Source organism: Armigeres subalbatus, chromosome 1 (genome assembly GCF_024139115.2).
Source record: "Armigeres subalbatus isolate Guangzhou_Male chromosome 1, GZ_Asu_2, whole genome shotgun sequence".
Classification (NCBI taxonomy): domain Eukaryota; kingdom Metazoa; phylum Arthropoda; class Insecta; order Diptera; family Culicidae; genus Armigeres; species Armigeres subalbatus.
The window spans coordinates 127,359,302-127,384,885 of NC_085139.1; the positions used below are offsets into that span (position 1 = coordinate 127,359,302).

Here is a 25,584-nt window from a genome sequence, read left to right on the forward strand (position 1 = left end):
CTTTATACGGCCATGAAACATGAACGTTAAAGGAGGCTGATCGGAGAGCTTTCGGAGTGTTTGATCGTAAGGTGCTGTGGACAATACTCGGCGATAAACAAGAGAACAGTATCTGGCGGCGCCGCATGAATCACGAATTGTACCAGGTGTATAAAGGGCTAGATATTATTAAGCTTATTCAACACGGCAGACTACGGTTGGCTGGTCACGTTGTTCGTATGCCGGAAGAACGTCAAGCGAAGATAATATTTAGTAGAGAACCCGGAAGAGGCGATGGCTTTTTACAGTTGAAGAGGACCTGAGGGCGCTCAATGTTCAGGGCGACTGGAAGCGATTGGCCCAGGATCGAGTCCAGTGGAGAAGGATACTCCATTCGGCGTAGGTTCATCGAAGAGCTGTAGCCCATCAAGTATCAAGTAAGTATGTTTTGAGAAAGATAAACTAGTTTTTTGGTGTTACCAATCAGATTTATTGCTGATTGAATTAGTAATAATGCGTGATCAAGGTTTATGGGTAAGTATAAAACTATGTTTTAAAATTTATTTCATTTTATTTTAAATACAATTCTATTTATAATTCTAATTTTTTATTTATTTATCATCAGACTAAGGCCGGAGTGGGCTGTGCTGCACATAAAAGACTTCTCCATTCAGCTCGGTTCATGGCTGCACTTCGCCAACCACGCAGTCTGCGGAGGGTCCGCAAGTCGTCCTCCACCTGATCGATCCACCTTGCCCGCTGTGCACCTCGCCTTCTTGTTCCCGTCAGATCGTTGTCGAGAACCATTTTCACCGGATTACTGTCCGACATTCTGGCTACGTGCCCGGCCCACCGCAGTCTTCCGATTTTCGCGGTGTGAACGATGGATGGTTCTCCCAACAGCTGATGCAACTCGTGGTTCATTCGCCTCCTCCACGTACCGTCCGCCATCTGCAACCCACCATAGATGGTACGCAACACTTTCCTCTCGAAAACTCCCAGTGCGCGTTGGTCCTCCACGAGCATCGTCCAGGTCTCGTGTCCGTAGGGAACTACCGGTCTTATAAGCGTTTTGTAGATAGTCAGTTTGGTACGGCGGCGAACTCTATTCGATCGAAGCGTCTTGCGGAGTCCAAAGTACGTACGATTTCCAGCCACTATGCGTCTCCGAATTTCTCTGCTGGTATCGTTATCGTCGGTCACCAGTGAGCCCAAGTACACGAATTCTTCTACCACCTCGATTTCGTCACCATCGATAGAAACTCGTGGTGGGTGGCTCACATTGACCTCTCTTGAGCCTCTTCCTATCATGTAAGTCGTCTTCGACGTGTTGATCCGTTGATCCGTTTAGCTTCGCTTTTCAGTCTGATGTAGGCTTCCTCCATCCTCTCAAAGTTACGTGCCATGATATCAATGTCGTCGGCGAAACCAAATACCTGGACGGACTTCGTGAAAATCGTACCAGTCGTGTCAATCCCATGACCATCACCTTGCCGTAACCCTCTACGGGTTTCGAAGGGACTCGAGAATGCCCCTGAAACTCGAACTACGCACATCACCCGATCCATCGTCACCTTGATCAACCGTATCAGTTTATCCGGAAATCCGTTTTCGTGCATTAGCTGCCATAGCTGGTCCCGATCGATTGTATCATATGCGGCTTTGAAGTCGATAAATAGATGATGTGTGGGCACGTTGTATTCGCGGCATTTCTGCAATACCTGACGTATGGCGAACACCTGGTCTGTGGTAGAGCGTTCACCCATAAATCCCGCCTGGTATTGCCCCACGAACTCTCTTGCAATTGGTGTTAGTCGACGGCATAAAATTTGGGAGAGTACCTTGTAGGCGGCGTCCAGCAATGTGATTGCGCGGTAGTTGCTACAATCCAGTTTATCGCCCTTTTTGTAGATGGGACACACGACACCTTCCATCCACTCCTGCGGCAGAACCTCATCCTCCCAAACCTTGGTAATCACCCAATGCAGCGCTCTAGCCAGTGCTTCACCACCGTGTTTAAACAGCTCTCCTGGTAGTTGGTCAACTCCAGGGGCTTTGTTGTTTTTCAGCCGGCCAATCTCCTCCTGGATTTCCTGGAGATTCGGAGCCGGAAGTCGCATGTCCTGCGCGCGTGCTCCTAGGTTCATTACCATACCGCCACCGGAAGCAAGCCCTTTTTAGGGCCTGCTAACATATGGATCTTATCCCCCAAGGACGTGGTTGGCTTCATAAAGCTAGTCTCGCCAGAATGGGGGAGTCACATACTGTAACTCAGGATCTCTATTCATCAATAATAGATGGTCTTGAGTTCAGTCGATACCAAGGTATCTCAGTGACAAACATGTTACTGAGATAACTTGCGTATTTCACAGCAAAAGGGTATATCACAATAGTCCTAAAATCTGGACGCAGTGATCTTCACCCGACAAACGAGGATACCGCCACCGTTGTCTGCCATATCGCCATTCAGGTGCTCTTCGTAGTGCTGCCGCCACCTTTGGATCACCTCACGCTCGTTCGTAAGAAGGTTCCCATTTATGTCCTTACACATATCGGGCTGTGGCACGTGGCCCTTACGTGAACGGTTCAACTTCTCATAGAACTTTCGTGCGTTATTAGCCCGGTACAGTTCCTCCGTCTCTTCACGGTCTCGATATTCCTGCTGGCGCTTTTTCCTCCGGAAAATCGAGTTTTGAATTATTTATATATTTAATTTATTCTCATGTGGGAGGACTTGTGGGAGAAAAACCTGTGTCCCATTCCTGGAAATATGATCAACAAAGAGAGACACTCAATATTTTAGCGAAGTGAGGAGTACCCAACGTCACCTATTCATATACCCCTGAATGTGGAATGGTTGGTACCCCTAGTAGCACAGTTTGGATCGATTTGGTTGCAGCAACTCCAATGTGACTGGATTTGGTCGCATATGAGTCACAGTGACTAATATGTGACAAGTGTGCTACTCGGGACGGCTGTCCCCGTTTCTGCCTTTGGTGAATTCGAAACTCTTTGTTGATCATGTTATTTATCACTGAACCAGATTGTCGAGGAGTTATGAGTTATGAGTCTCCCATATTCAAGCCTGCGCGATGGGCCTGGCCATTTTAATATTTGGAACATATTTATGATATGCTGCAAATGTTAATAGAACTAAACTAGAACTAGAACGAAGCGTTTTATCACAATCTCGCAACTTTTTTCGCATTTTTATCAGGTGAAGAGCACTTTTTTAATTTTCTTGTTATGATCGAAAAAGCCTTATGCTGCTCGTCTTCTATTGTTAATTTTCAATTGAGAGCGAATACTGCAATCCTTATTATGCACACAAAGACATCGTTCTATGGTGGCGAGGTTACGTTTTCATCTGTCGAATAAGCGGCTTCATCAGTTTTGAAACTACATTGGCTTGATATAAATAGCAATACTGAAGATTTTGTACCAACTGCAACAGCTTAATTGACAATCGATCAAGTAATTGCATGGAAGAAAAAGAGAGAACACGGACTTTCATGGGAAAGGTCTTGAAGCGAGAAGATTGTGAACATGTTCTGCCAAATAAGTCTCTAATTCCTTATTGTTATACATGCATTTGCCGGGAATAAGGCTCACGAATACATGATTCCTTCTTTTTATGCATTAGCCCGGAATAATGCAATCAAGTAGATTATTTCTTCTTTAGAAGCACACGTTTTCCCGGAAAAAGGAAAATGAATAAATGATCCCTTCTTGAAAAGCACAAATTTTCTTGGAATAAGGTAAATGAATAGATTAAGGCAAACAAGTAGATGGTGCCTTCTTTGGAAACAAACATTTGACCGGAGTATACCTTCTGCGTGCTCTACCCATTTGACGGGAATAAGGCGAAGCGTATATGGATGCTTCTGAAGAAGCAAACGTTTTCCCAAACTAAGACAAAGGAGTATACATTGCTTTTTTAAGCATCCATTTGGTGTTCTTATATTGTAGAGTCTATTCCTGTTTCAGGGAATTCCGTTTCATGGCATTCGGTGTCAACGGCGTGAGTGAAACTAGGCCCATTTTTACGATCATTGAAATATGCTACTACAGTTACTAATATAAAAACACAAATCATTATTCTTTCAATGAATGTTGTTGAATATAGAAAACAAATTCTGGGATATGGTACAATTCTGAAGCGTGTTTTTCGGGGGTATGGTTCATCCTGGAAGTGGTTTTCTGGGATATGGTTTACAATTTTGAACATGTCAAATTAGTAAGCTTGGAAACTACAAAAAATGTCACCGGTCGTTAACCACACGGCCAAAAAGCCCATTAATAATTGAATGTTTAAAAAAAGGGCCATGAGTGGATTAAATATTTTGCCGTTGGCACGTTGAACTTCAAAAATCGTTTCAATTAAAATCATGTTGGCCATCCTTAACTTAAGTTTGATGAAAATTAGGTACATATGTGCTCACATTTTACTTACCAACGTTGGCGGCTCAGCGAACTGTTGTGCTTGTGATGTTGAATCGCCATCCACCGGTGAAAACGGGTTCTCACTCACAGCTTTTTTTATATAATCCTGCAGATGCTTGAACGGACGCGGTCCCAAATATTCGCCCTTCAGCCGGGCATGTAACCGCACAAACTGAGCATAGTTAAATTCACTCACGTTGCCCCACGTTTCCCTGATGGTTTGTCGGGCTTCGAAATTATTAGAAGACGAACAAACCACGATGAGCAGGAATACCTTTTCATTTTCACTCGCATCACCGGTTCGCTCCTCCGTCGTACAGATGTTCAACGGATCAATTATAGTTGTGTTCTCCGCCGGCAGCACATAGTTGACCGTTGATCTTGATGTGTTCACACTCCATCCCGCGATGGTTCCTGCAAAGAGGAACAACAATGCATTAGAAAAAAAACTTGTCACGATCGCACGATTTCGTTCTATAGAATATTAGGTGAAAATAGGACGAAGCGGTGTTTTATGGAAAGCAGAACATCTCGGAGCACAAATCTTCATTCACGATTGGATGCACATTTCAGATTGTTTGAACAAGAGAATTCGCGACTGACAACCATCCAAATTCGATCGTTGCCCGACTCACACTAAATACGTTCCCCAATCAAAGCCTCTATTGAGTTGAGACGAGGGGATCGGAACCACGAACAATGCCAACACTGGAAAAGTACACAAATGATGCAAGGCGAATTTTGTTTCTCTCGTAGTGATCGTATCCACTTCATGAAAACAATCAGCGCCAGTGTCGCGGCTTACTAATGGTCCGGAGGGGACCACCACAGTTTAATTGAGTGAACAACATTGTATGCGCCGCTAGTGAAGTGGCGATGATAACGATCATCGCATCTCTGTCGCCGATGTCAGTTTTTCTACAACGTAGCTGCATCGCTATGCGCTTTCCAATTAAAATATTAAGAAACGGAGAACGGAAAGGAACAGGCGTGGGGTTACAAGAGAACCGTTCCATCCTACGTCCCCTTATTTTTTTTCTGGAAACAAAATAATACAAATTTGTGAAAAACTAATTTGCATTATTGCAAAGTTTGTGATAGAATGAAATTGGATCTGATCAAAAGCACGAGACTCCACATTAGAAGTAGAAACTCTAAACCAGGAATTATTAGTTATGTACAGCAATGCTGGTAATTTAGAAGGTGGCTAAAACTGGATACGATGATACTATGGGCAGGGCATGCTGCAAGAATGCCGAACAGCAACATTGCAAAACTGGTGTTTCAGATTCCGTTAGTTGGAAATAAAATTTAAGAATGCCAGCGTTCATATGTTTTACAAAAAAGTCATCATTTTGTAGTTGAACATTTCATGGGTAAATAAAATTTACAAAAAAATGGGAAAGAAATATTAAACGGGTATTTTTTTTCAGATTACCATTTTTTCAAATAGGGGTTTTTATACACGAAATGTATAACTGTATTTTTTTTTTCATTAATTCCAAGAGCAAAATCTTTTCTATGGATCTAGGATACCTTTTAAATGCAATTTTGTTCCAGTGGTCAACACCCAACATATGAAATTGTAGAGATTAATGTCGTGTATATCTTCTTCTTCTTACTGGCATTACATCCCCACACTGGGACAGAGCCGCCTCGCAGCTTAGTGTTCATTAAGCACTTCCACAGTTATTAACTGCGAGGTTTCTAAGCCAAGTTACCATTTCTGCATTTGTATATCATGAGGCTAACACGATGATACTTTTATGCCCAGGGAAGTCGAGACAATTTCCACTTCGAAAATTGCCTAGACCGGCACCGGGAATCGAACCCAGCCACCCTCAGCATGGTCTTGCTTTGTAGCCGCGCGTCTTACCGCACGGCTAAGGAGGGCCCGTGTCGTGTATATGTATAACAATAATTGACATTCGCCTTCCACCCGACAATCATCGTGCTCAGGGTTATTATTAAAGAGATGCACGTGCACAAAATTGATTGATGAACACTGGAAGGGCTTCAAAGGAGAAAGACTTAGCAACGATAGCAAGAATCTAACATTCTGTGCCCCATATGACGATACGACAATCGCTAAGTGATCCCCATCTGCCACGACTTCGCGTCAGAAAAAAAGAAAGTGTCAGATGTCAGAAATCTGAGTGTGCGAATGCGATCAATAAAATTAAAGAAAAGTTTGCATAAATTGATATCAATCAGCAACCTAACCTTTAGCACACTTTAGCACCGCCCGTGGACGACATTTAAGGGTTGTGCACATTCTCCGAGGATATATAATTGGACCTTTAGTCTGTGGACATCCATAAATGACGAAACATTGAGTAGACCATTTCGAAAAGATCCAAATACTTTACATTAGTGATCTTCAATGTAACAAAAACTAATTTTTCCTCTGAAATGCAACATCATTTGTGGATGTTCACACTGACGACAAAATGATCAAAGGCTGGAACCTTGCGCATGATAAAATTGAATTGCATTCAATCGAATCCCATTACCAACCAGAACGTAATGAAGATATTTCTAGCAAATCAGGTTGTTGAAAGGCATACACAATCATTCTATAGATAACTATTCACATCATTGCTCGGATATGTACAGCCTAACATACTTCCCTAACCTTCATTCAATAAACACATCGCCATCTATTGATAGTTTCATTCACAAATTTCTGATTTTGGTCACCTCCCACTTTATCTCAGTATTTAACTTCCAATGGACGTATGTATATATTAGTTCCATTCGTAGAAAATTCAATTGATTTGCTATCACCAACGGACAGGCACACAGAAACGGTTGCCCTATGCCATGAGGGCTCCGAATATTTTGCTGAAGCAAATTGACCGTATCGTCGGGGTGAAGAAATTTGGAAAGCGCTAGAAATTAGACGACAATTAGGGTTACCTATTTCTCTTGTATGATCTTGCATCATTATGGTATTGCATGGAAACATTAAGGTGATTTATATAATAAAGCCGGAAATCGGCCATACTGGAAACCACGTTACAGTGATTTTTCAAGAGCTGGGAGAACCGTAACACGCATCAGGCTGCAATAATTTGTAGATTATTTGCTTACTTATGCTGAATAATCGACTTAAATTTCAGCACTTTGCAAAAATTATTAAGTCAGAATTGGGCTTTTGGAAATGGGAGTAGAAAAACATGTAGTGAATATGAAAATCAACCCCTGGATCCATTGTATAATCATCTTAACAGTTAAATCTCCTACAACACTGTGAGTGGTAATAAAGTAATATCCAGCAACCCTATAACCAGCGACCGGTGAAGTGAAAAACTGTTCAAGGGGCAACGTATGAAAAGGTAAAAAAATGTGAAAACATACTGGCATCATTTGAACTTTTTGCTTGCTTCTTATGGATGATAAAAGTAAACCACTCGATTTTGAACCACTTTTGACGGTTCGTTTGGAAACAAGATGGCGTCTTCACCGATCTCGTATTCCAGCCCCTTTTTACCATCCCCGTGGTGGATTTTGGGGTCAGAAAAAAAGTAATTGTCACATAATTTTTATTTTTATTTTCCAATTTGAACTTATAGGGGAACTGTTCCGTTTTCCACCTCACTGAACATATATTCATCTCATCGCAAAATAAAGAAATACAGCACCAATCTCGTCGGTTCTTTTTGCTAACACGCGTGCTCGCTGGTGCAAAAAATCACAAAAATAAGTAACAAACCCAATTCCTTTTCATTGCTTTGTTTTTGATGGGATGGAAATAGGAGCCATGGGATGAAGTGTCGAACCGTTCCCCTATTACAAATATACAGCAGTTTAGGTACACGTTGGTAATACAAAATAAAATACGGTGGTAGGTCATTTGGCATAACGTCGTTCAGCATAAGGCTGTTTGGCTTAAATAGATGCGGGCAGCCGAAAAGCTTTCGGCGCTGGGTCAGGACGTGCGAAGCATCATACGCACCAAGACCGGTAAAATGATCTTGGTTCTGAAACGCGGAGCCCAAGCTAGTGGGACGGACTACAGGAAGCTGGCCCAAGAGGTCTTGGGTGACGGTGCCGAGGTGAGGCCGTTGGGGGCGGAAGTGACCCTCCAGTGTAAGCAACTGGAGGAGGACACGAACGCGGACGACGTTGTCACTGAAGTCAGAGACCAGTGCGGTACAGAGGTCGAGAAGATCTCTGTACGCCTAAGAGGCGGTCCCTTTGGCACGCATGTAGCCTATTTTAGGTTACCGGTTGCGGAAGCCAAAAAGGTAATTTCTAAAAGACAGGACACCGTCTTCGACCAGAAGTCGTACAGCCTGAACACTTAACACCTAGAGACAACGGACAGGACACATAACACCCAGTGGTCCAGTGGAGATCTTTTGGATCACGAAAAGTTTACTCCTTACCGGGGCGGGAATCGAACCCACACTCTCTAGCACATGCGTCTAGACGATTGGCGTCGCTAACCGCACGGCCACGAAGACCACAAATGGAGCGAGGGAAGTTGAAGATCGGCTGGTCAGTATGCCCAGTGATCAAACTCCAGCCGCTTTCAGTGGACAGGTGCTATCGGTGCTTAGAGTTGGTGCACAAGTCCTACAACTGTAAGACCCTAAAACGTAGCAACCTGTTTCGTCGTTGTGGTGAGGAAGGGCACAAGGCGCAGGAATGCGATAAGCCACCAAAGTTCCTTATCTGCGCCAGCAAAAAGCAAGCCTGTAACCACGATATGGGTGAACCTTCGTGTCCCATCGGAGAGTCAAACAAGAAAAAGCCGTGCAAGTAAGACTGCTGAATCTTAACCACTGTGCAACTGCCCAGCAGCTACTGTGGCAGTCGGTCTCGGAGTTGAGGACCGATGTCGCCCTCCTATCCGACCCGTACAACGCACAGTGGCAGAAAGCCGGACAAAACCTCAAAAAAATTTCGTGATTTTTGTGAAGCCTATATTTTTTAATTTACCATATATATTGAATGAGCTAGTTCCAAAATATTTTGATTGTAGCTTGTTAATTTAATATTTGGTGTCTTGTTGAAGTTCATTCCATAAAGTGTCTCCCGAACAAATATGTATGAAAAAATGAAATTTGGCTAAACTTTTTTGGGAAAGATTAGAAAAGATCTGATATTATGTATTAAAATCTATTTTTTTGTCTACTTTTCGGTGGTTAGTGAAATGAATTGCGCATAGAGGTGTGCGCCGCCGCGTCACGCCGCCGCCACCGACAGTTTTTGACACGCCGCCGCTGACAATTTTTAATCGACGCACCGCCGTCAAACTTTTGTCACGCCGCTGATTTGTTATTTTCTACGCCGATTCAAATTTGTAGAAGTCCGCAGAATTTTCCGAGCAACTTCCGAAGACCCAGTGAAGTTTTCGTAAAATTTCCTGGTTGATATACTTACAACATAACGTTGAAACTCTAAAGATTTTTTTCGAAAATTCTAAAGAATCTATTGTTGAAATTTTGGAAAGCTCTCCGTAAAAACGAAGAAAAACTTCGAGTGGAAATACCGAAGAATTTTCCGGAAGACTTCCCGTTGAAACCCGAGAAAGTTCTCGTTGAAATATAATTTTTGAACGCCGAAAACCACGAGGCCGAAGGTTGTTTGACCGAGTACGCCATTTGACTGAACAAATCATTTGGTCGAAAAGGACATCCGGCCGGCAGAACAGTTCCTTTGACGTTGAAGTCGTTTGGCCGAAAACAGGGATGGAATGCTCCTCAGAGCGAATCAGGAGAAGAAAAAAAATGCTCACTGCTCTCGACACACGAATCTTTGCTCTTCTCTTTTGTACTTTTGCGTTTCTCTCTTTTTCGGGTAGCTCCGAAATATATTCATTTCTCAATGATAACTAAATGGTTTGACTCAATGAGGTGAGTTGCTCATTGAGTATCTTTGAGCATCTTTCCGACGGATGGAATTGGTGGTGGCGAATACATTTATGATAATTAGTTGGCTAATCTAACGGTAGCCAGTAAGTTATTGCATTAATCGTGTTTGTTTAGTAAACAATTCAATCACTGTCATAATGCGTGTTTAGGACTGTTTCACTTAGTTTTTACACGTTGAAGACATTCAAAGAACTTAATAATTTTCATTCAAAATTGAAGCAGTCGAACAAATCTTGTATTAATTGGTCAAAACGGTATACACTGGAGTCGCTTTTCATGCGGTTTGATATGAGGATTCCTTTTTATGCAGTTTGTGCCTTTATGCCACTAAGATCAAGGGATCGCTCCCTGGCCCTTACCTTTTCATCTTCTTTAATCATCATCATCTTCATCTATCTATATAAAAATGAGTTTGTATTTCCTTTGAAGCAACTCATGAACGGATGGACCGATTTGCAAGATTTCCTTACTAATCGATACGTTTTGAGGTCAGCTGTATATGTATGAAAAGATAGAGCATTTTGCTGGCAAAGTTGAACAAATGTAAAAATAGTACGTTATTGTGAGTTCTGAAGAAATCTATCAGCTTGATCGGAAATCGATCTAGAGGACGACGCCTCAATCAACCAATCGATTGACAGTTAGGTTGAAAACAACCCGAGCAAGATCGGGCAGGTTCGACTAGTCTTTATATTAAAATGAGTTTGCATTTCATTTGAGGCAATATAACTCACGAACGGATGGACTGATTTGCAAGATTTTCTCACTAATCGAATCGTCTTGGGATCAGCTGTGTTTGTACATACTAATAGTTGATCAATTTTCCGGGGAAAGTTGAGAAGCTGTCTAAATGCAACGGTTTCATAAGAAAGCCATCAAGCTCGAACTGAAATCGATCTAGAGTGCGACACCTCAACCAACTAAATGATTGACATATCACAAATAAAACCCGAGCGAGATCGGGCAGGTTCGCCTAGTAGGTATAAGATAATTTCGTCAATAATCTCTTTGCATTTCAAATTGTAATTGCTAACCAGATACATGTAGAATTGGCTACATCAAGCTGCCTGTTGCTTAGAAGCAGTAAATAATTGATGTAAACATAGAATGGTGTTCTTTTCTACCCGTTCATGGATGCTATACACGGTTCCTATGCTCATGCTGGTCTCATAAAGGTACGAATGTGCGAGGCTGATGTGCTGGTAGCGATGGTATGACAGAAGTGTGCTTTCATTCCTCTGTACGTTCAGTTGGAAAGAACAACAAAAATGATGCTCCTCAAAGAGACACATTGAGACAAACGGTTTCTCTCAAAGAGAGCCGCTCCTCATTTTTCCCACAACGAAGAGCATCTTTTTTCTATGTTTTGATCATGTCCGTGATGTTTTGTTGCTCATTTTTGATGAACTTTTTTTTGCTCATTGAGCTCATTGTGCGAGTAAATGCCAAGCCTGGCCGAAAATGCCATCGTTGGTAGACGAAAGTGTCATTCGGTCATTTTATCGACTGGCCATTTTATCGAAAAATTCGTTTGGTTGAAATTGTTATTCGGCAGAAAGGAAATATTCGTGCCAGATGGCTCTTTCTGCCAAACGACCATTTCTATCATACATCTTTTTCGACCAAATGATCAATTCGATCAAACAACAGTTTTGATCATACAGCCACTTCGGCAAAACGACATTTACAGACAAAGGATCTGTTAGTGCTAATAACTTTTTAGACCAAATTACCGAAAATGGTTTGGCCGAAAGCGACATACAGCCGAAAGGGACATGTAGCTGTATGTATTAGTTGTTTTAATAATCCCCTCTAATCGTTACCGGAATTGGTTGTTATTTGACTAAACACGCGCGGTTTGAAGTTTGCATGAAAACTACTATGAAAACAGTAACTTTTGTGGAAAACCGTCCTGCAGCGTTGCCCAGTAAGCTTTAAAATACCTGAACACACTGCCAGAAAATTTAGCAAGAAAACAGATCGTCTTTGTTGCGAAACGATTTGATGCTGGCATAAAAAGTTATTACGGAAAAACTGAATCGTGGGAAATTCAATTTAACATATAAAACAGCGGTTCTCAACCTGGGGTACATGTACCCCTGGGGGTTCCTCTGCTGACCTCAGGAGGTACTTCGGACCAAAATGCGTAATGGCGGATGTATAACAATTTTAATAAAACCTATTTGTTATATTTTTGATATTTATGTATTTATTAAACTTTGTCTTGTACGTAATATGCAGGGCGGTCAGTAAATCCAAACCTATTGAATCCTGCTTACAACAATCAGCATAGTGTATGAAAGTCTGTGCAACGAAAGATTAAAAGAATAAAAAGTTTAGTGACTAAAATCTGAAATCTGGAATGAAGGATCAGTAGCTTCGTTGATAGAGGCTTGAGAGCATTTTTCTAAGAAACTCGCAAGCTCGGAAACCTCCTTTCGAGAGGCTCGGAGGCCTACTTTCAAAAGGCTCGGAAGCCTCCTTTCAAGTGGCTCGGAAGCCTCCTTTATAAATAGGCTAGGAAGTCTCCTTCCAGGTGGATCGGAACCCGAGCAGGAGCGAAGACCTCGATAACAGAAATTGGTATGAACTAGCCTTGCATAAGAGGTAAAATACCAAAAACTTATATGCAGAATACTTGAGGCATAACATGCTTAGGTATTTCAATACCAAACGAATAATAATTGGTTATGCATTTGGTATTGAAATTCAATTTAATAACTGAGTATGTTATGGCTTAAGTATTGTGCATATATAAGTTTTTGGTATAATGCCTTTGGTATTTTACCTCTTATGCAGGGCTAGTTCATAACAGCATATGGTATCAATAACAGAATTGGGTATTATTGAGCCAATTTCTCCTGCTCGAGAAGTCTGCTCTCAAGAGGCTAGGAAGCCTCCTTTCAAGCGGCTCGGAAGCCCTCCTTTCAAGAGGCTCGAAAGTCTCCTATCAGGAAGTCTCTTTTCAAGAGGCTCAGAAGCCTCCTTTCAAGAGGCTCGGAAGCCTCCTTTCAAGAGGCTCAGAATATTCCTTTCAAGAGGCTCGGAAGTATCCTTTCAAAAGGCTCGGAAGCCTCCTTTCAAAGGATTCGGAAGCCTTCTTTCAAGAGACTCGAAAGTCTCTTTTCAAGAAGCTTGGAAGCCTCTTTTATAAAAAGCCGAGGGCTCTAAAGCGTCTTTTCAAGAAGCCTTTCGGAAGCCTCCAAAAGTCATCAAAGTCTTATAGGAAGCTTGATGTATAAATTTAATTTGGTGGTGAGTTGGTGAGTTGACATCTGGGAAGGAGCGACCTACACAGCTCTGGGCCTCACAAGTTCCAATCTCACGCTTCCACGGGTCTACCGATGAAAATCGACCGCCAGCTAAGGGTTCTGTACTTAGCTGATAGTGCAGCCTGGGCACTGTTGTCCTTCTGACATCAGCTAGAGTGAGTGGGTGCTACCAAGGGGACCATCGTCCCTAATCCCAAGGCGTTAAGCGACCCGTGCCGAGGGGATGCATGGCTAGGGGGGTGAATAATAAGCTAGGCCTTTAACGGAGCCTGTGGGGTACCTGGGCGCCCTCCACAGTAATTATCCCTTACCGCGTCATGCTGGGCCTCCAGAACAAATGCAACGTACAAAGATGCCAGAAAAACCTTGGACGGACGTGGCTATCGATTTTCTTGGACCGCTACCTTCAGGACACTTCTTGCTTGTATTAGTTGATTATTTCAGTACATTTACTGAAGTAATTGTATTGAAACAAACAACATCCGAATTAACTATCAATGCACTTTTTGAAACCTTCAGTCGGTTTGGAGTTCCAGAAACATTAAGATCAGATAACGGACCACAGTTCATCAGCGAACAGTTCAAGGCTTTTTGTGAGGAATACGGGATAAATCATCAGAGGACAACTCCATATTGGCCACAGGCGAACGGTGAGGTAGAACGTATGAACAGCACAATTCTGAAACGACTGATATTGTGAACAGGAACGGATCAGAAGCAGAAATTCGGTCAAAAGAATCAGGAAAGGTGTATTACCGAAATGTTGCCCATCTGAAGAAATACATTAAACAAATAGATGAGAGTGCGGAGACAAGTGAAGTAACCAACCAAGCAGAAATTAACGGTAAGGAACCTTCGACTGATACAAGACATACAGGGGATGAAGAATCGCCAGTAGTTCGTCGAACTCGTCGTGAAATGAAGGCTCCACATTATTTTAAATACTATGTAACTTGATTAGAAAATAATGATTTGTTAAAGAATAAGTAAAGGGGGGATGTAGTATCCTATTAGAATCGTTAGTTGGCCATGGGTTTCTGGTACGTTCTAGTTATGAGTTGGAAACAGAATACTGTAGAAGACAGTTCAATATATGGTGTTGGTAAAGAGTTGCTCTTTGGCGTTCATTAAGGAAGATATCCGAATCCTCTGAATTTAACCAATTATTACACTGCCCTATAATTTCTTTTGTGATTTCATTTGAAAACTTAGTAAAGCCCCAAACGCAATACAACGGAACGGCGACAGAAACGGCAAATTTGACAGAAAATATATGGGCTAACTGTCAAATTTTTCGTTTCCGTTGCCGTTCCGTTGTATTGCGTTTGGGGCTTAAGTTTTACCAAGAAAATTCTTTGGATTCTTTCGGATGTTGTTACAAAATTGTTTGTCCGGGACATTCTTCAGAGAAAAAAAAATGTGGAAGCATTCCTGCAAGATTTTGTCAAGTCAAGAGATTCCTGTAGGAAACTGGTGGGAATTGCAGGAGAAGTTTCTTCAACTGCAAGTAGTATAAATCCCCGAAGGAAATTTCCAGGAGGAAGGAAGTCCAGAAGAAATAATGATGAAAAAAATGAAAAAAGTTTGATGACGGGTCTCCAGCAGGCCTTACGAGTGAAGCGTAGAATTGGGTTGTTTAGCAAAGAAAAATATGAGGTTTTTTATAGTTCAACATAAAGAGCATGCTTTCCTGATCTCCAACATATTTTTATTTTGTTTGTAAACCTTTTATTTACATTTTTGTGCAGCAAACAATAAGCCATTTCAATCGATAGAATGACACTAACATTCATAGAATGACATTTGGCCCATGCAGCATAAGAACAAATTTTTAGTCCCATACAAATTTAAAATGCAAATTAAAAATAGTTCCGGGGCTCCAAAAATTCTGAAAAATTGGGGTTAGGCTCAGTTTTTCACGCAGATTCAGAAAATGTAAAAACATATATACCCCTAAACAACCCAATTGCCCTCCGGATTCCCGATTCTTTTGTTTTCAAGTGGGCTCCTAGTTGTCACACAAAATACATACTCATGCAATGACGGGCACAGAAAAGCTTTCAATTGATAACTTAGGAAATGCTTATAGAGTACTAAGGGGTCGTACACTTATTACGTAAGCAATTTTTCTGGGTTTTTCAACCCCCCCTCCCCCCTTGTAAGATTTTTTCCATACAAATGATTTTTTATTTATATGGAGCGTAAGATATTGACCAACCCCCCCTCCCCCCATAAGTGCTTACGTAATATGTGTACGGCCCCTAAGTTGAGCAGCTAGCCAAGTTCCAGTTGGAATGTAGACCCATTGAAGAAGAAAATGACTACTTTTAGCAACGCCCGGTGAGAACTCAATATCGGGGGCAGCAAGGACTTTGTCCAAGGGCTTGACGACCCCTTCCCATGGCCACTGCGAGTTAGACCGGGACCATCGTCCCTAACCCCTAATCCCAAGGCGTCAAGCGACCCGTGCCGAGGGGATACATGGCCAGGGGGGTGAAATAATAAGCTAGGCCTTTAACGGAGCCTGTGGGGTACCTGGGCGCCCTCCACAGTAATTATCCCTTACCGCGTCATGCTGGACTCTGGTGTGGTGGACCCCTTTTCCCGAGCAAATCGTGGGACCAAAATGGAAAACCAAGTCAATTCTTCAATTAGTGGTAGTAGTGTAGGCGACAACCCCTTTGCAAGAGGTGGGTTGTTCAGGTTTCCGCCTAGGAGGCCAGAGGGAATAGTCGGCAGCTCGATGCGCAGTGCCAGCGTGGGCCACTTAACCTTCTCCCCGGATACGCCGGTAGAGGTTATGGACGGCCCATGGCTTGTGGCGGCGATGAACCGCAAACGCGATGGGCTTTCGGCCTTCGAGGCGGCGACGGAACAGCTGGACGACATCATCGACTTTGCGTCATCGAAGCATAATATCAGTAAGGACCTCAACAGGAGCTTGCTGAAACTTCAAAAGCCGATGTTGAACGCCAAGCTGGAGAGGGCGGTCGGGACGGCCAAGTGTAAACCCGTGAAATCGGTGGAGTCGAGGTTTACCCAAACTGAGGCCCAAGGATTCGCGGACTCGGGCAAGGTGGAATCGACCGAGGGCGTGCCAGCGAAGACGGTGGTACCAAAGTCTACCCAGACTGAGGCTCAAGTATTTGCGGGTACGTCGGGGGTGACTGCTCCAACGGAGCAGACCCAAAAACGGGGGAGACAGTCTCCAGGGGATGAGCTCCCTGGAGGCCGCCCCAAAACGCGGAGGGTTACTACCCCGAACAAGGGTAGTGGGGCTGGGAAGCTGAACCCCGGCCAGGTACCTCCAAAACCGGGGGAGGAAGGACCTGGAAAGGTCCGTCCACTCAAGAAAGACGGTGGTAAGGAGTTACGGCAGGCTGAAAGTTCTCAGCCGCACCAGACCATGGAAATAGAGGGGGGTGACGCCTCCTGGACCCTGGTCAAGAACAAGAGGAAACCGAAGACGTCAAGGGCCGAAAAGAAGGCCCAGGCGAATGAGGGTAGCAAGAAGTCTAGGGTAGGCGCCAATCGCTCCAGGGGCGACGCCTTAGTCATCACGGCGGACGAGGCTAAGTACTCGGACGTTTTGAAGGCGATGAGGGGTGACGTCAAGCTCGGTGAACTCGGCGCCGACGTACGTCGAATAAGACGTACTCGGATGGGCGAGATGATCCTCGAGCTGAAGCGGGGTGTCTCGCAAAAGGGCGCTGCCTCCAAGAAGTTGGCGGAGGAAGTTCTAGGCGAGACGGTCAAGGTGAGGGCACTCACTACGGAGGTGAATCTAAGGGTTAAAGACCTGGACGAGATCACCGAAGTCGAAGAGCTCGTCACGGCACTGCGGCGACAGTGTGAAGTGGAGACGCCCACCACAGTCGTTCGGCTACGGAAAGGTCCGGCAGGGACACAGGTAGCATTGGTTCGGCTATCTGCAGCGGACGCCTCCAAGGTAGTCAAGGTGGGATGGTCGGTATGCCCTGTGGGCATATACGAGCAACCCGAAGTTTGCTTCAAGTACCTGGAACCGGGGCACAAGCAATGGGACTGCAAAGGCCCTGACAGAAGCAATCTCTGCCGACGCTGCGGATTGGAGGGACACAAGGCACAATGCTGCACAAAACCCTCCCAATTGTTTGATTTGTTCCAGCAAAGCTGTGAACAGCAAGCACCCCATGGGGGGTTCGATTTGCCCGGCGTTTGAGCGTGCTGCAAAATCACAGTGCAGGTAACGCAGATGGCTTGCTCGGTCTCGCCCGAGTGTTTGGTGTGCGCAGGTTTAGAGGAAACGGCGGAACACGTGTTGTTCGTGTGCTCACGTTTTCGCGCAATGCGTGACCACATGCTTCCCACATGTGGTCTGGACACTACCCCGGACAACCTAGTTCGGAGGATGTGTAAAGTTGGCTGGAACGCCGTTTCATCGGCTATCGCCCAAATCGTCTCGGAGCTACACAGAAGGTGGCGCGTGGACTCAAGGATGGCTAGTTCAGGCGCAAATGAGAGGTGATCCAAGGGATCGGAGTCGGCTTCATGGGTCATACCGGTGGTCATGCTCTGTGGTCGAACTCGATCCTTTCATCGAACAAGTGGCCACGCGAAGAACAACATGATATCGTCGCTTTCGCGGCGTTGGTCAACCGGGCGGATTCCGTTCTAAAGATCTTCCTAGTTGTGAGATGACGTTCTAAAGATCTTCCTAGTTGTGAGATCAATAAACGACTGTAGAGAGTTGCAACGAATGGTGTATTTGCTCGAAGACTGGTGCAACCCAATGCATTGTCAATCAGCGTTACGAAATGTTTGACTAAATGTTTCTACTAAAAGATGTATTAGTAGATAGATGCAGCCCCTCATCTGGGACTACAGTATGAAGGACGAACCGTTGCAGAGAGCATCTGCTGTTAAGGATTTAGTCGTTCTCCTAGACACAAAGCTATAACCAGTGTTGGGAAATATCTATGAGTAGTCCCGCTTTTGACGGAAACTAAGTAAAATTACCTTGGGGAAAAAAGAGACGGCAATACATTTTACTCAACCACTGAGTAGTTGAAAGCACAGATAAACAGACATAACACACTGAACATTTACTCATTAAATTCATCGTCATTCTAACACTAACGACATCTGTTGATTTCAGTTAGTTGCGCAAATCACAAACCAGATGGAGGTAGTGAGCAAACGCCAATCTTGAGCAAAAACGATGTGCGCGCCACGAGTGATCGATTGGCCAACTAATGATTATTTGAATTGACCAGTAAATCAGTAACCGATGAAAATTTGACGAGTTATATGTCTGTTTGTCTGTGTTGAAAGATAGAGTGTACTTATAGGAGATATCGACTGTCCAACTATGCTAACTTTGATAAAACCGAACGAACTTACGAAGCACAGACTATGCAGTGCATGAGCACATTCGATCAATTAGCCATCAACTAAAGAAGTTTTTTATTCTTTTATATTTTAATGTTTTGTTAACGGATGCCCTATTTAGTATATTCCCCCTTTATTTATACAGAAATCAATTGTCAGTTGGATTATAAATGAACTACCGCGACTACATTTTCTGGGACGCCTGATAATGCAAGGGGCCCTCCTTAGTCGTGCGGTAAGACGCGCGGCTACAAAGCAAGACCATGCTGAGGGTGGCTGGGTTCGATTCCCGGTGTCGGTCTAGGCAATTTTCGGATTGGAAATTGTCTCGACTTCCCTGGGCATAAAAGTATCATCGTGTTAGCCTTATGATATACGAATGCAAAAATGGTAACCTGGCTTAGAAACCTCGCAGTTAATAACTGTGGAAGTGCTTAATGAACACTAAGCTGCGAGGCGGCTCTGTCCCAGTGTGGGGATGTAATGCCAATAAGAAGAAGAAGATAATGCGGGACAAGTAAGCTGAATCCGGGACGTCTCGTCACCTATTCATTATGGGCACTCGAAAAACATTTCGGGTAACCGATACTGATTCGCTAATCACTGCTTAATTCAATCCGCCAATCTACTGGTTTCTATTGTCACACTGCGTATCATTCTGAAGCAGGTCAACAAATTCCAAGAGTCCCTCTATTTGGTTTTCATCGAATACCGTGGAGAATTAAATTTCGGACACACTCAAACTTCGGACGCTTCAATTCGTATGGGAAATTTTCTGAAATATTTCATCGAAATGTTTCATCAAGGTGGGAAGGAAGGACTAATAGTTTTAGCTTGTTTTAGCATAGTTACATTCTAATAAGACATGTTAAAACAATGCAACGAAATAATTAAAAGACAGTCTGTGCTGTGCAGTGATAATTGTTTTCAATTATTCTTCCCGGCACTTGTAATCAGGTGTCCGAAGTTTGAATCTTTGTGTCCGAAATATGAATCTAACCCCACCGGTGTCCGAGGTTTGAATCAAACAGAAGTCGGACATTTTCATAATTTGCAAATAATCTTCGCAATATCTTGCACATATTGAATACGTAGCTCAAAGATGAATACTTTACTTTATGATTGCAATGGTGGTTTAAACAGTGTGATTAATAATGTGAGTAAACAGGATGATTATATATCAGAAAGTGCTTAAGCGTCCGAAGTTTGAGTTTGCACGGTACGTAAAACCTTTCGATCGTCTCAACCATGTGAGAATATGTGGGGCCCAGAGATGTCCTGACAAAACTGACAACATTACCCAATGTGAAATAGCTGGCTAGCTAGCACGAAAAATGAGAAACATGAATCTTGATCAGAGAACGAAAATTAAACTTTGGAAATTTAAATTATAAGAAACTATTTGTCGGCTCGGTCCTGCCATTACCAAGCAACAAAAAAGTCACATGAAATTGACGTTGATGTTCAAATTTGAGTTCAGCTCTTGATATAGTTTTGAGGTCGCTGCGTGCTTGAGAAATAAATCAATTGAATCAATTGGTAATGATTGAATCTGATGCTTCATGTTCTTTTTCACCTTAATTTACTCGTTCAGCTTCCCCGGACAGTCGATATATTTTTATCAGCAGGCAGCAATGAAAAATTTTGGACATCGTTGTTGGCGGTTGGCGGTGCGCTGTGTGTGTCCCACTCTAAATTGAAATAAATTAGGAAAACTAAGCGTCTAGCCAAAACACAATTCGATGCCGCCGGGAGATGGGACGGATGGTTGGCAAAAACCTTGGCTCGTTATATTGTGTCGTTAACACGCGAGGTCATTGCTCTGCCTGTACGTGCGAGGTTTCGGAATTTGAATAATTGTTGAGCCAATCGATGCAGGATGGTGCATAATGTGCATCGGTAAGGTCAACACCAATCAATTATATTCGTGCGTGGAGAAGAAAAAATATCTATTGATGTTGACAGATCCTTAATTATTTTGAAAACATTAAGAAGTGAAACAGCATTCTTCAAGATGTATGGAAAGGCTACATATAGGGGAACTGTTCCGTTTTACATCGCACTGAACAAGTCTTCATCTCATCGCGAAACATAAAACCCAGATGAATCCACCTAGCGGTGACGATGCCTTTCTTGATTCAATTGTTTGGGTTCGTTTTAGTATGATACACATCATAAAAAACTGCCTACATTATGACTCTTGCAAACGCTGTCTAGTTAATCAACTAACCAAGTTTATATGGTTCAACACACCATTTTCTTCATAACTTTTGAATGTAATGACCGATCGTAATTATATTCAATAGTGATCAACTGGGATTTGATTTCAAATAGGGCACATATTCTATACTTCTTCATCTTTAAGTGCAAATCAGAATTACAGTCAATTTGGGAAAATATGTCAAAACAACCGTTACTCTTCGTTATTACCAATTAAACTAATTGTTAGTCAAAAACTTTTTTTTTGCAAAACTTATATCATACCATATTTTATTTGATAATTTAAGTATTGGAAAATATGGATTGCCAATCCAGAGACGGGGAAAAGCAGGCCAAGTTCCAGTTGGAATGTAGTGCCATTGAAGAAGAAGAGAAAGAAGAAGAAAAATACTAAATTTTAATGATTTGTTAATAATTTACAGGAAATTGTGAGAAATATTACCTGAAAAATGTAAAAGAGCTGTATCACCTATTTCGGTAAAATGATTAGCCTAAATATCGGTAAACGCAATCAAACGTGGTGGATGAAATCTCATTCAGCCATTTTTATTTTACATAAGGTTCCATTTTTTAAGTTTTTCGTGAAATATCATGGATGGAACTAGAATTGCATGAGTGAGTATTTCTCAATGAATTGAATGAATGTCTGCTAGAAATAACCTCAATTACCTGGGAGACTTCCGGAAGAACACTCTAAGGAATTTCAGAATAAATTCCTGACAAAATTTCCAAAGAAATTCTTGACGGAATTTCCTGAAGAATTTCGATGTAACTTTTGTTGGAATTCCGAGAAGGAACTTTCTAAAGAATTCCTGGAGGAACATTCCATCTAACTTCTGGTGGAACCTTTGGAAGAATTCCTGGAACAACTTCCGACGGAATTTTTGCAATAACTTCTAATTGAAATCATGGAGGAACCTCCGGAGGTTTTTCTGAAGGGACTTCCAGAGGAGTGCTTAGAGGAACTTCCGAAGAAATAAAAAAAAATCCTGGGAAATTGCTGGAGGAATTTGGATTGGAACAAGGCATGAAAGTGTGCAATATCTGCTTTATTTTTGTCCATCAATTCAGCTGTTATTGGTCGACGGTACAGCAGCAGTGCCTTTCTCTGCTTTGTTCTCTCCGAGGCAGCCAAGTTGGTTGCGACGAGACGGACGCAATGAGAAAACAGAACTGTGCAATAAAAATCCTATTCGACTAAATGCTGATGTCATATTAGAAATTTGGAGACAGTACTCGTCGATAGAAAATCCTTCCGCACGCGATGGCATATGAGCAAGTCAAACCACCTTCCTTTTGCCAGTGGAGATATATCAGCTTCCACACTGATATTCTTCTCTCCCCCTTCATACGGGAGCTTGGCAGAAGGAAGGTCGTGTGATATGTGCCATCACAAATATTGACCTCCGCTCGCTTTCAAATCGACTTCTATAAAACATTCTTCATGCCTGCCGTATCCTAACGGAACTATCAATTCTATACTCTCGCCTTCAATTCTATCATGAACATATCATTTTATTTTTGTGTTTATCACCACTTTCAACTCGGCGGATTCTCGGAATATGATTTATTTATCGACTACTGACTAGTCATTATTCTTTGCACATAGCTATTAGAATAATTCTAGACCAACATTTGAAAAGGGCGTAACAGCCAAAATGTATTCCTTCTGATTCTTCGTCCACATATATAGCTATATATGTAAACAAAGAATCAGAAGGAATAAATTTTGGCTGTTACGCCATTTTCAAATGTTGGTCTAGAATTAAGGAATTTCAATTTTAAAACCAAGCACACCATGCTTTCATGACTGCTTTTCATGCGAAATTGTTCAAAGAACCCACGATACTTTCATTTTGTTGCCCGAGATAAAAAAAAGGCGCTTTGCTCTCTGTCTTATGACGATCACGACTTTTTGCACTACTGTGCTTGAGGAACTTCCGAAGGAAATCCTGAAGGAACTTCCGGAGGAATTCCTGGAGGAACTTCCGGAGGAATTCCTGGAGGAACTTCCGGAAGAATTTATGGAGAAACTTCCGGAAGAATTCCTGGAAGAACTTCCGGAGGAATTCCCGGAGGAACTTCCGGAGGAATTCCCGGAGGAACTTCCGGAGGAATTCCCGGAGGAACTTCCGGAGGAATTCCCGGAGGATCTTCCGGAGGAATTCCCGGAGGAACTTCCGGAGGAATTCCCGAAGGAACTTCGGAGGAATTCGAAGGAACTTCGGAGGAATTCCAGGAGGAACTTCGGAGGAATTCGGAGGAATTCCCGGAGGAACTTCGGAGGAATTCCCGGAGGAACTTCCGGAGGAATTCCCGGAGGAACTTCCGGAGGAATTCGGAGGAACTTCGGAGGAATTCCCGGAGGAACTTCCGGAGGAATTCCCGGAGGAACTTCGGAGGATTTCCGGAGGAACTTCGGAGGATTTCCCGGAGGAACTTCGGAGGAATTCCGGAGGAACTTCCGGAGGAACTTCCGGAGGAACTTCCGGAGGAACTTCCGGAGGAACTTCCGGAGGAACTTCCGGAGGAACTTCCGGAGGAACTTCGGAGGAACTTCCGGAGGAACTTCGGAGGAACTTCCGGAGGAACTTCCGGAGGAACTTCGGAGGAACTTCCGGAGGAACTTCCGGAGGAACTTCGGAGGAACTTCCGGAGGAACTTCGGAGGAACTTCCGGAGGAACTTCCGGAGGAACTTCGGAGGAACTTCCGGAGGAACTTCGGAGGAACTTCCGGAGGAACTTCCGGAGGAACTTCGGAGGAACTTCGGAGGAACTTCCGGAGGAACTTCCGGAGGAACTTCGGAGGAACTTCCGGAGGAACTTCCGGAGGAACTTCCGGAGGAACTTCGGAGGAACTTCCGGAGGAACTTCCGGAGGAACTTCCGGAGGAACTTCGGAGGAACTTCCGGAGGAACTTCCGGAGGAACTTCGGAGGAACTTCCGGAGGAACTTCGGAGGAACTTCCGGAGGAACCGGAGGAACTTCCGGAGGAACTTCCGGAGGAACTTCCGGGGGAACTTCCGGAGGAACTTCCGGGGGAACTTCCGGAGGAACTTCCGGGGGGAATTTCCGGAGGAACTTCCAGGGGAAGTTCCGGAGGAACTTCCGGAGGAACTTCCGGAGGAACTTCCGGAGGAACTTCCGGAGGAACTTCCGGAGGAACTTCCGGAGGAATTTCCGGAAGAACTTCCGGAGGAATTCCCGGAGGAACTTCCGGAAGAACTTCCGGAGGAACTTCCGGAGGAATTCCCGGAGGAACTTCCGGAGGAACTCCCGGAGGAACTTCCGGAGGAATTCCCGGAGGAATTCCCGGAGGAACTTCCGGAGGAACTTCCGTAGGAATTCCCGGAGGAACTTCCGGAGGAACTTCCGTAGAAATTCCCGGAGGAACTTCCGGAGAAATTCCCGGAGGAACTTCCGGAGGAATTCCCGGAGGAACTTCCGGAGGAATTCCCGGAGGAATTCCCGGAGGAACTTCTGAAGGGACCTCCCAGAGGTATTTCCGAATTAATATCTGTAGGAATGTCCAAAGGACCTTCTTGATAAACTTCCCAACGAATTTGTGCAAGAACTTCTTGAGGAATTCGTTGAGGAGCTTCTAAAGAAAAACACGCCGCCGCCGCGGGCTAAAAATGATCTATTACGCCGCCGCCGGTAAAATTTTAAATTGGCGCACAGGTCTTTTAAACATTCGTTAAACCATCATACTATGTGAATGTGGAAATATTTTTGTATTACATAATGAGAATAATAGCAAAATACAAAAAGTTACAGTTTTGATGAGACGAGCTCGGTGGTCTAGTGGCTACCGCTTCTGCCTTATAAGCAGGACGTCGTGGGTTCAATTCCAGCCTCGTCCCTTTCCTACTTTGTATTTCTATCTTAGTTCTTTCTGTATTTCACGTTCTACCAAAACGATTCCTACTGTTATAACCTTCCACACAATCCCAAAACCTCCCGTGGCACCTATGAGAGGTCGTAGAGTTCTCTGCATCTTTCTTAAGTATGTGTCCAACTAACCATCCTTCCCCTTCCTCAGCATTCGCAAGGACGTGGCCAGGACAGATCTCGACTATTGGAGGGTACAATGCTTTCATCTAAGAGATAGTGATTACAGTAATATCCCGATTTTATCACCCCCCTGGTGAATTTTGGGGTGATAAAACAGGGTATGTGACAAAATTGGAAAAAAAAATATTTCCAATTTTTTCGTTCATTCCACAAATATGAACTATTTTATGCTTTGGAAAGGCTAAATGCGTGAACGGTACCCGTTATTTCCTATCGAAATTGCTTATAGAATATTTCCCAGGTACTCAGAAGTCGTACGTAATAAACTACAGGCGGTGAAAGTTATTTCATGAAAATCAATGTTGCTTGTGGTATTATTTACGAAAATAAAAAGAATGACAAAA

At 43.4% G+C, this 25,584-nt stretch overlaps 1 protein-coding gene across 2 annotated transcripts in view; it reads right to left on the reverse strand.

The window, feature by feature from the left end:
* Positions 1 to 25,584, reverse strand: part of LOC134205103 (uncharacterized) — a 71,374-nt gene that overhangs the window by 25,662 nt on the left and 20,128 nt on the right. For both annotated transcript variants that reach the window (XM_062680029.1, XM_062680030.1), the window contains exon 3: positions 4,433 to 4,836. In XM_062680029.1, coding sequence (XP_062536013.1) covers positions 4,433 to 4,836 — 404 coding nt within the window. The remainder of the gene's footprint in view (positions 1 to 4,432; positions 4,837 to 25,584) is intronic.